Source organism: Schistocerca nitens, chromosome 7 (genome assembly GCF_023898315.1).
Source record: "Schistocerca nitens isolate TAMUIC-IGC-003100 chromosome 7, iqSchNite1.1, whole genome shotgun sequence".
NCBI lineage: Eukaryota > Metazoa > Arthropoda > Insecta > Orthoptera > Acrididae > Schistocerca > Schistocerca nitens.
The window spans coordinates 504,803,639-504,816,252 of NC_064620.1; the positions used below are offsets into that span (position 1 = coordinate 504,803,639).

Here is a 12,614-nt window from a genome sequence, read left to right on the forward strand (position 1 = left end):
CTGCTACACAAATGGATGTTGTTAGTGTCAGCACTGGTACCTGCTTTACCGAGCGAGATAGCGCATTGTTTAGCACACTGGATTTGCATTCGGGAGGACGATGGTTCAAACCCTTGTCCGGACATTCTGGTTTAGGTTTTCTGTGATTTCCCTGAATCACTTCAGGCAAATGCTGGGGTGGTTCCTTTGAAAGGGCACAGCCGACCTCCTTCCCCATCCCTCCCTAATCCGATGTGACCGAAGACCATGCTATCTGGTTCCCTCCTCCATATCAGTCAACAAGTACCTGCTTTTGTCAATGCACGTGGGGTACTGCAGTTACTTTGAAGCCCATACCTCCTCCCAGAACGTCAGAAAAAGCTGCTGATGTGGAGATTCCTGCTCCTCCAAAGGTTCAGTCTGGTCCACCATCCAGTGCTGACATACCACCCCTGTAATTGTAGCTCCAAAGCCTCCCCTGTCAAAAAATTCAGTCATATTTCCCCAGAGGTATGAAATATTTTACTACATTTCTCCTCAGATGTTGAAGAATGAATTCTCTTGTTCCTTGATTTGCAACAGAATTTCAGTGGGCGTCATGGCCCCATTTTCCGAGTTTCTCTTGTTTGTTCTATTTATTCTCCTTTTTTATTATCCACAGTAAATTTAGATTCTTTGCCTTTCATTCTAGAAATTTTAGCTGCATTCCTTTTCCATTCAGAAGGATCTGCTTTGCCTTTTGTAGCACACTTCATTGTTATTTCATTTTCCTTCATCCAATGGTTCTGGCTCCACATTATTCGGGATGTTTACATGTACAAGATAGCTTTTCCCTTGATTCTTATTATCTAATACACTTTGTTTTCAGCAGCTGCAACTGATTGTAAATTGCCATATTATTATTATTATTATTATTTCTTTACTTTCTCAGACGTTAAGTCTGATTGAGAATGGAAAGTGACGCGGACCTTGATCAAGCGTCACTTCCTATTAACTGTACGGTATGTGTTATATTGCATTTAGGAACTTTCGGGTAATTGAACATGTATCAATAATTACGGATTTCTGTAGTTGTATATATGTGTTTGGATGTAGCTGTATTGCATTGATGTACTGGTGGATATTGTGTGGTATGACTCCTGTAGTTGATACTATAATTGGTATGATGTCAACTTTATCCTGATGCCACATGTCTTTGACTTCCTCAGCCAGTTGGATGTATTTTTCAATTTTTTCTCCTGTTTTCTTTTGTATATTTGTTGTATTGGGTATGGATATTTCGATTAGTTGTGTTAATTTCTTCTTTTTATTGGTGAGTATGATGTCAGGTTTGTTATGTGGCGTTGTTTTATCTGTTATAATGGTTCTGTTGCAACAGAATTTCAGTGGGCGTCATGGCCCCATTTTCCGAGTTTCTCTTGTTAGTTCTATTTATTCTCCTTTTTTATTATCCACAGTAAATTTAGATTCTTTGCCTTTCATTCTAGAAATTTTAGCTGCATTCCTTTTCCATTCAGAAGGATCTGCTTTGCCTTTTGTAGCACACTTCATTGTTATTTCATTTATTATTATTATTATTATTATTACTATTTGGATCATCTAATTCTGGGTATTCAGTTACCTCTGCTGCTGTAGATTCACACTTCGTAAGTTATTAGACACCGAAGGTTTGTGTACTGATGAGAATGATGCTTGCTGTAAACTTTCAACTTCTGAGGAGGAACTGTCAGATAATTGTAGGGCTAGCTTCGGTCTCAAGTTCGCCTTGATTCATAATTATGTATCTGCATTTGAGTTTTTTGCAGTATGAAAAGAAAGCATCAGAAAATTTGCTGATTGACTGTAAAATTAATATACTACCCACTTCAGGACATTACGTATAATTATTATAGACCTGTAGCATGATATTACTATTTACATACACAGAGAAGTATCTGCAAAATGAAAGTTAAGCTTTCATGAAGTAACATTATTTCTGTTGGACAATTTGCTTTCTTACAGAAAATAAAATACTTCATTGTTTGTGTACTTACTGTTTTTGGATAGTCTGTTTAATTTTCTACACACATAACAATAATTAATTGTGTATTAATCACTGTGCTGTAACACTGTTTAAGTTCCACAAAGAATGTTGTACATATATCGCCAACAAACTCAATGTAAGTATTGCATTGGCAAAACAATGAAGAAAATGCTGTAAATTTCCAAACACAAATATTCTTCTGATGTGTGAGGTTTCATACCTTATGATTTGGATGTTACAAGATACAAGTTTTTTATACTCTGCTAAAGAAGAGCTAAGCATGCTTGTATTGAGGTACAGGGTTTTTATCTTATGTGGGACACAGTTCTTAACATGTAGAAATATGTAACTCAAAATTAACAATTTTTGAATACCAGACAGTAACAAAGTTGTGCTATCTTAATGGCAATATGCTTGTTTGTGTACATCAAGTGACCACATCTCTCATGCTGCTACAAGCAATTACCGATGCTTTACACTAGAAGCTTTTACGTAAGAGGTATCTCCCACCAGGTGATGAGGGTTTGGATGTTGAAAAGCACAGCAAATCAGTTAAAGCCCACATGACTGACACAAAGTTATATTTTATTATTAGTTGAAGCTGTCGCAACACAGCCAATAGTGGATAAGCAGGTGACTGACAAGTGCATAAAACAGAAGTCAGTGCGTGCATTTGCCACCTCCCCCCCCCCCCCCCCCCCAAACACACAGAGAGAGAGAGAGAGAGAGGGGGGGGGGGCAGTCAGATGGTGAAATGATCTGCTTTTTATCAAAAATCTTAAACAATAGGACATTTTTGTCCTCAGTTATGTATCCGTTATTTAGATTTTTCCCTTTCTTTTCTCCAACGTCTTATGAACTCGCATTTCTTGAATAGTCAGTTAGCCAGGCATGTTCATTTTCATCCTGCTGACACTGGCTGTTCTATTATTCTGCTGTTTAAAAAGTTCACAACAGCCATTTCCATGCTCATATGTGGTGAGTTATTCAGGATCTTTCACATTTAGGCAGCAGTTTTGCCCACTACTTAAACAGATGCTCCCAATGAGTCTTACGTAACTAGTTAGTTTTACCATTATTTACCCTGCAGGATTTTCTTATGGTTGGTGTTTCGAGAAAGCAATGTATTTCATGTTTTCACTTGCTAAGAACTTGTTAAAAAAGCCGTTTTACGTGCAAGACCATTGACTGACAAAAATATTTGGGATTTTTTTTTTTAAATTGAAAAAAAAAAAAAATACGAAACTCTCAAACACCTGATGATAGTATGCACCATGGTTAATTTGTTTTTTTATAATCAAAGATGTTTTGACCAATATTCAATGCTGTTGGATTGCATTCTTCCCCACCTTCTAATGTTGGATAGTGGACCATAGAAATCGGAGACCATTGAGCCACACAGGGCTCTCGCCGCTACTCTATATAATTAATAGGTAAGTGTTTTATTGTCCATGTTCACTTTTTAATGTGTCACAAGTCTTAAACACAGTTTTAACTTGCACACGCCTATTTTTAAAGCAATTAAATTTTATTGTGGTGCATTGCTCATGTTATTCGTATACATTCCAAACCAGTCTTTCCCTTTCCCTAATAGGGTCTACATATCCTCTAGTTCATATACACCTCAATCAAAATAACAAGATTATTAACAGTCGAGCAAGGAAGGTAGACCACGCTATTGTTTATTTTTGTCTGCATACACAAAATGGCTGCTGCAGCAACAGTTGTCAAGTATCGAGTTCCGTTAGCAGGATGACAACACCCTTATCACTATACTCACAACTCTTTTAGGTTATTCTGTTATATAGAATAATCATAGCACGAAGTGGAACAAGCAAAGAGTGGGAACAAACCAAAATTATTATATTACCTGCCACAAGCATTGTTTGCAGCTGACTACAGCAACTGGCACCTGATGTGGTAGAGCAGTGGTAGTCAACTTGGTCTCACATGTTAGTGGGTGCTCCAACTTGCACAGTGGGTGGTAGGCAGTAAGGATTTCAAGAACATCTTCATTGGGTTTTCATAAAATTTTGATAAAAGTATTTGATAAGTAATTATTATTTTAAGCTTTAGCTTGCTCCAACTCTCCTTTATACATTTTATAAAGTAGAGTTCTTCCAGACTTTATGAATCATGATTACTATAGAATTGGTATGTGGTTAGAAAATTTTCCTGCTAACCAAGATATCAAAGTGTGTGGTAGGTAGAAATGTTGACTATCCCACTGGCAGAGGGATATGACAACTGAGAACAAAACAGAAGGCACGACCAAGATTAATCTCCGATTGATTGTTGCTGTGTGTGCTGTCTTGTAAACAACTAGCTGTCATTCACTTGGTTGTTCTGACCCAGGTATAGTTGCCTTTATGATTTAGTCTTCCAATACAAAACTCCATCATGCTGTAACTGGCTGTCCATTCTAGCTGTTGATGCTAGTAATTTGGCAGCATCACAGTTTTCGTTTTATTATGAGATGCACTAAATCCTGCACACCACAATTGTGAACCTTTTACTTTAGAAACTTAATTTGAAACTAACATTCTTGACCATATTTGCTTATTCATTCATCTTCTGCTCGAAACAAGATAATGGATCTAGCACTTGACTTTCCATTCCTTTCATATAATGAATTTCAAATTTGGAAATATAATCCATCTTAAAAAAAGTAAGTGTCAGTAGTGAAAGTTGTTGTTTTTTTTGTCCCATTAGCAGATATGAAAACTTTTGTTTACCTGCACTATACTTCATGCATCAGTTTGTTAAACTCGTGTTCCTTTAGTACCGTACTCAGGAAAGCAGTTGTACGGTAGCAGATTTTGCTCTTTATATTTGAATTTTAGTGAAGTGATGCACATGCTACAGTATCATTGAAGACATCAGTGTGTACAGGTTAGTTGTGTGTGCATTTTGGCAGGGTAAGTTGACCCTCGTATTGCATCAGTTGGGTTGGATGTAGTTGATTCAGTGTTGATTGCTATGCTTTTCTTCGTATTTTATTAGAACTTCAGCATGTATGCACCATTAGTAGAATTTCATCTCCTCAATGCCCTCTTCCTGCTGGAAGGGACTGTGGTACAGCAACTCTTCTACTTTCGTGAATAATTATGCTGAACTCTCTCTCTCTCTCTCTCTCTCTCTCTCTCTCTCTCTCTCTCTCTCACACACACACACACACACACACACACACACACACACACACACACACACACACTCTGTGGCGGGAGGGAAAGTGAGAGGAAGTGACACATATGGAAATATTGGCAATGGTTGGATATACACACAAAATAAACGTAAAAGATATTGAGCTCAAAAACACTACAGAGAAGTTTATACACTAAAATATGCATTCAGAATGACAGTTCAGTTAATACTTCGTTTGTTTGAATTTCCACATAACTATCGTCAGCTTTATATACTTTTAATTGGAGGACATCGTGCTTCTCCAGTGAAGGCTGTTGAAGCAAGAAGCTTATATATTCGCATACAATCAGATATTTAATCTTGTGAAGTTACTGTATTGCCACCCCATCTTAGAAACACAGCACGTCCCTTAGCATAGTTCTCCATGTACATATAAAATAATAAACCTTTACCATGTTTGTGCTGTCCTATGTAACAACTTGTTTTATAGTTTTTGGTTCATGAGTGTTATTCACTGATGAGAACATGCTTAGCACAGTGCCTGTTGGGAATAGCAAGAGGTGTGTCATGCCCCTGCATTAGGATTTCTGTGGCGGGAGGGAAAGTGAGAGGAAGGCAGCACCAAGTCCTTCCTGCAGTGCTGGCACCATTATTCGTATTTTTTTCTTACATTAAAGCAGAAGTGACACATGTGGAAATATTGGCAATGGTTGGATACAAATGAATAGCTTCAGATTAGTGCTGATTTTCTCTGTTACTGGCAGCACAGAAGAAATGGCCAACTTATCGCAGCCAAACTGTAGTTCATCTTGATTCACAGTTGATTAGCTGATGTGTTAATTTTCTGACGCTTGGTCTTTCCATTGATTTAGATTAACTACCATTTCTTTACAGAACAACTATTAACCATAATTGAGCTCCATTTGCAGTTGATTATTTGAAGTTTTTGACATGAAAAATGTAGACAAATAACACATAAATGATAGTTGAGCCCACAACAATGTGTTAGTTGCGGGCAGTATTTGTTTTGCCTGTGATGTCACCCTATCATTGTAGGCTCATGTGCATGGTTTAATGAATTAGCTTTGTGTAAAGTTATAAGTTAGTATAATGTGGGAATATATTTGGCAAGGACATTGATTTGGGTGTCACTGTGAAGAGCACATGGAGAATTACGAGGATCCAGAGTGACACAATATAAATATTCGCTACGATGTAAGTGAGAATCGATATTAAAATTACAAAATAATGAAAGATGTCATCTCAAATGACTTGTGAACATGCTTAAAAATATATAAAATGTAAGTCAGAGGAAAACTTTTGTTGAAAGCAATCCAAAAACCCTAAAAAGTCAATAGCCAAGTAAATATGAAAACTATGAAAGTGAAAAAGGAAATGAAAAAATAACATAAAGCTACTCACACATACAGTCCCCAGCAACAGTCAAACCATCTGCAGTCTTGTTGGAACATAATACAGAAAACATTGATAATATACACTGAGATGGCAGCGTCACAGCACAACACAAGTATGTATCGCGTCTACCAAATAGTTTCATGTTATCAGCCAATGCTACATGTGATATTTTATTCCAATGTTTTCATGAAAAATTCGCAACGCAGATACCAACTGTGTGCACAGGAATTTTTATTTTGCCTTTAAAATATGTGGATTTTTGGTTAATTTTGTTCAGAGACGGATGAAAGGACATTCTCATTTCAAGATTCCTTAATGTCTTTTGTTATTTGAACCGCTCATCCTAGTAGCTTGTGAATATGTTTTTTTTTTTTTTTTCCCAAATCTTAGTATTTTCAGCTATCAGGTGAGTATGACAATTCAAATTTGATATTAAATTACTGTGGACAGAAGCACATTGCAGTAATTACACAAATTACCTCATTGCAGTAATTACACAAATTACCTTGAGGGAGCAGGGAAAGCACCTAAGACGGGGATCACCCAAGACATTCCTACTAGCGGGGGGCTGTCAAGTGCACACAATTTGACAAGGGTCCGTCATATATGGTTGTAGCAGTGAGAGAGTTTCTGTGAGACAGCTTTGCCATAATGCATTGAAAAATGTGTGAATTTGCTACAGTCAAAAGTACATGCAGTTTGTTTTGTGGAAAGAACTAACTGCTCTTTTTGCTCAATTAAATTCATGGCATCTCTTCATCTATCTGTAAACACCAGGGACTATGGAGTCAGGGTAAGATGAAACGTATGCTGTTATCAAACAATGCATGATATAAAGGTGATACATCATTCATTTGTTACTAAAAGTTAGGTTTTTATGAATCCAGCAGCCAATAAAAGTGGCAGTGTATAATATTCATTTTCCAGAATAAAATCTGAATTTTTTTGAGTTAAAAAAATTCTGGTTATTGAAAGACTCATGGCAGAGGGCAGTTGGATGTTGCGCCAATATCACTTCTGGAGCACGCTTAACATTCCAGCAATGAAAATGTATTGTGAAGTGGTTTTTCAAGTGTGATAATACTGTTGAAGTGCAACATCAGTGGAGGTGGGAATTTGAAACAGAACTGCCAACCCACCTAACAATTATCATTGACAAGTTTGAATTGCATGGAACAATTTGTGATAGTCACATAGGAAGATCAGGAAGACAACGTACAACTACAAGTCTTGCTTCATCGGCTCTCGTGTTGGAAAAGTTTGTTAATCCTTCACAGAAGTCTGCTACGCAATGTGCACATTAAGTGGAGTTTCACAGCACAAGTGTATGAAGAATTCTGAAAGCTGCGAAGTGGAAAGTTTACATTCCACGATTACTGCACATGATTAATGATGATGATCCTGATTGCCAAATGAAATTTTTCGAATGGTGTCGGCAAATGGTAACATAAGACGAACGATTTGTGATGAAGGTAGTGCGGAGTGACGAGACACAATTTAAACTTAATGGAACCGTGAATCGGTATAACACTGTGTACTGGGCCCTGGATAATCTGCATGTTTATGTGGATAATGTTGTCAAAATAGCAGGGTTCATGTGTGGTGTGGACGATCATCTAGGAGATTAGGAGGACCTTTTTTCTTTGATGCTATTGTCACTGGAGAATTGTACCTGGAAATGTCATGCATATTACCTGGAAATGTCATGCATATCAATTTTGCCAGGTATATGCATGCTTTTTGGAGATCTATTATCGACAGGACTGGGGGCCACCACACTACCACCTAGCCATACGAGCTTTCCTGAATAACAACCTTCTGGGGCACTGGATTGGACGAAGAGGGCCCATTGAGTTCCCTCTATGGTCGCAAGTTCTAACACTTATGGACTTTTACTTGCGGGGAACTGTGAAAGATAGTGTCTATCGACATAAGCCACGCATGCTGGAGGAACTTCACCAGGAGATTGCAGCGGCATGTGCAGCAATCTCCACTGTAACATTGACTGACATAGTTTCGGTGACGGTTCATCGTTCTGTTATGTGTATAGCTGCCAATGGTGAACATCTTGAACATTTAAAGTAACCATGTGCTAAACTGAAGGTTGTACAAGATGTATGCTCAATAATGAAATGTAAAATAAACACATAAGTAATACTTTTCTTTCCTTAAAATAGGAATACATTTTTCTGGCAGACTCTGTTTAATTGGACAGATTTTAAAAATCTGTGCGCCAAGCGATGCCAGGAGGAAACACACATCAAGGTTACAGAAATGTGCAAGCTTTTGGAGCCAGTTGCTGCTCTTTCTGGCGGAAGAGTTGAAAGGGAAGGAAGAGGGATGAAGGAAAAGGGCTCGTGAGGTTTAAGAAATGGGCAGAGTTTGGAAAAGATGCCTATAACCCTGGGTCAGGGAAGACATAGTACATAGGATGAAATGAAAACACTGATTGTTGGGAACTGCACCAGATGAGATTTTGAAACCTGAAACCTTAAAGGTGGAAGATAGATAAGTAAGCAAGACAGAGATTACTGAAAAACACCATGCAAGAGTTAATAAGAGCTGAAAGCTAAGTGTGGTATATGTGGTAGAAGTGGGAGGGGTTTGGGGGGGGGGGGGGCACTGAAGAAAGGAACAGCTAGTGAGAGTAAATGATGAGACAAGAAAATTAAAGAAAATGATTCACTTAAATTAAGGCCAGGTGGGTGACAAGAACCAGAGAGATGTTGTAATGCCAGTTTCTACCTGCGGAGTTCCGAGAAACTGGTGTCTGTGGAATAATACATATGGCAGTTGTGGTGAAACAGCCACCAAGGTAACGACTGTCATGCTGCAGAGCATGCTCTGCAACAAGATATTGTGAATCACCACTATACATCATACATCTACGTCATTCATCCTAACTGATAACCAATGTGTTTCTCTTTTTTTTGGTAGAAACTCATTAGTTTTGTTACATTTAAAATGATCCAGTTACCATTACATGATATTATGGTACATCATATGTCATATGTTTTTGCAGTAAGTTGTAAGGAGGTCACCATGTTTATGAATATTTCATTATGTATGTTGATGAAAATTCAATACAGATTTTTGTACCAGTGTGTTTTCAATAATATGTGAATAAACATATATTCTTCTTTCTTATAGATAGCTAATGGTGAAGTTCATCCTGTCTGTCTGGCATCAAAACTTGAGTATCAGTCAGAGTATGGTATGGAACTTCCAGCCATGTCGGAGGTCTGCAGGCAGTGGATCTCCCTGTATTTCAGGGATAAATGCAATTTGGTTAGAGGTGAGTTAGCTGTTAAAAGTTACCACATGAAACATCTCACACTATTGTGGAAAGGATACTTGCACTCACCATATAGAGGAGATGCTTAGTCACAGACTGGCCTCAGCAGCCAGACACTGTGGTCATGTGTGTGTGAGTTGTGTTTGCATGAATGTGTGTGTGCATGTAGTATATTTTCAATGAAGGTGTTGTTGGCTGAAGCTCACTTTCTGACAGTATTTTTGTTGTGCCTATCTGTGACTCAGCATCTTCGCTATATGGTGAGCAGCAACTATCCCTTTCATAATATTGTTACATTCCATGATTTCACATGAAATATTTCTATGCCGTGCATTGTGCAGACAGATTCTCAGTATGTTTGTGTGGCCTTTTTACTCAATAGAACCAACTGATTTGTGTGTGTGTGTGTGTGTGTGTGTGTGTGTGTGTATAAAGTACAATCTTAACTTCTGCACCATTTCAGTGCAGTAATGTGTTTATTGTAAATAAGCATTGTAGTACTTCTATTGAATGTTTATTACCTTATAAATAAAAAGAACATTTTTTTTTAATTCAGTGCGTTAATGCGATCTTAGTAAATGGGTGTTGTAAAATTGTAAAATGATCTTTTCAGATAGTGTTCAGTTTTCTCTTTCTTTAAAGGATGATCATTCCACTTGGGATGTGTGGAAGGTGCATTGGCTTATTTGTTTTAGTTGCAAATATTTGTCATGTACTATTGTTTTCTGACATGTTCTACAGCCTGGAGGACCTGCTCACTACGGATCAATTGGAATGAAAGTAAATCTAATCTAATCTAATCTAATATTTTTGCGATCGATTAACTCAAGTTCTTTGAGAAACTCCTTTGGTAGCACAGGTGACACATTACTCATGCCAGCTTCTTAGTGTTTTAAATTCATGTTCTGCATTTTTTTACCATACACTATAACTACTACAAAATGTGCTGTAGTTTGATGAATTACAAATAATATTTAAAATAAAGAGCTAGGAATGGCAATTAGTGGTCAATAATTTGGTGTTGTAGTGAATGTTATATAACATGAGGGTGTGAGCATGCAGGTTGTGTACATTTGGGATAGTTCAATAAGGAAATAGCCCATCTTATGACTGTGTGGAGCTTGGTAGCAATCCAGCCTTGTCACCACTGGTGTCTTCCGTGTATCTACTTGAATCGCACAAGGTGAATTATGAAAATGCTCTTCTAAGAACATAAGAGCTGCTGATTTTTGGTACTTAACTGAGTTTGTGTTGATAATAATCGCTTTGTCTCTCTAGAGTATTAAGTGCTTATGAGGGAATGAAAGGAACAGAAATGATAAAAAGTATTCCTATCGAATCGAAAAAGACACCTCAATTTGTGAGACTCCAGCTCACAATTTTAAAACACTATTTGTGTGATAGAAGTACGCTGATAAGCTAAAACATTATGGCCACTGCCCACAATAATACTAATCACCACCTGGTGGCATTGTGGGCACTTTACGTAGTAAGGAAAGCAGAGACAAATGGGGAATCATTCTAGTGTTGACACAAAGTACATATGGGGAAATCCATTGAGATAAGCAGTTTTTTTAAAGAAGGGGCTATTGTTATGGCCCAGTATCTGGGAATGAGCATCTTGGAAAAGGAGAAGCTGCGTGGGCTACTGTTGTAAGCATCCATGGAAAGTGGTTGAAGTTGATGAAACCACAAGTTGACTACAGTGTTGGACATCAATGACTCATCACGTAACATGGAGGTCAGAGACTTACCCATTCAGTAAAGCAAGACAGGTGGCCGATCTGATGACAGAATACAGTGCTGGTGATGGCACAACTCTTTGGAGCACACTGTTCAGCTCATATTGTTGAACATGGATCTCCACTGCAGACCATCCCTATATGCTTCCATGTAGACCCAATGACATTGTCAGTTACTACACCAGTAGCCACAGGATCAAGATTAGACTGTAGATCAGTGGAAAATTACACACATCAGTGGTCAGGCCTGGATACCTTCTCATCCAGGTGTACGGCCACTCAAAACGTGCACTACACCATAGAAGCAGGCTTTTGGGGCAAGCATTATGCTACAGGGGACAGTCACATGGGCTTCAATGGCTCCTGTGGCAGTGATTGAAGGGGTCATGATAGCTGTGAAATCACGAACGTTATTACCGACCACCTGCATGAAGTCTCCTTCATGGCAATGGCATCTGCCAGCAGGATAACTTTCATTATCACGAGGCCATAATTGTGCTATAGTGGTTTGAGGCATGATAGCAAACTGGGGTTGATGTCTCAGCCACCAAATTCGCCTGACCGGAACCCAGTAAACACATCTGGGGCACTATCAGATGCCAAAGCTACACCCACAAAGCACCAACTCATAATTTGAGAATTTCGGTGCCACGTACCTCTGGACACCTATAAACAATTTGCCAAGTCTGTGTCAGGCACAGTTGCTGCTGTACTGTGTTCTAAAGGTGAACCAACATTTATTAAGCAGGTAGTCATAATGTTTCAGCTCAGGGGTGTGGGTGTGTGTGTGTGTGTTGTGTGTGTGTGTCACTATTCTTCAGTTTTTGTCGCCTTGCATTTTTGTTTTACTTTCACTCAATTGCTTAATGTAGGATCTCCAAGATAAAAATGTGAATAATCTACACATTCTTTCATAGAACAACAATTTAAGTTAAAAGCAGAAATAATTTTTTAAAACTACAACACATGTTGAAAATGGTTGCTCTGTTCCTCTATGCATTTTAGTTCTTGTAAA

General features: G+C 38.1%; 1 protein-coding gene across 1 annotated transcript in view; it reads left to right on the forward strand.

Moving 5' to 3' along the window:
* The window catches only part of LOC126194869 (little elongation complex subunit 2-like), a 221,481-nt gene that overhangs the window by 184,610 nt on the left and 24,257 nt on the right, over positions 1 to 12,614 (forward strand). The window contains exon 10 of the mRNA XM_049933213.1: positions 9,713 to 9,857. Within this exon, the coding sequence (XP_049789170.1) occupies positions 9,713 to 9,857 (145 nt within the window). The remainder of the gene's footprint in view (positions 1 to 9,712; positions 9,858 to 12,614) is intronic.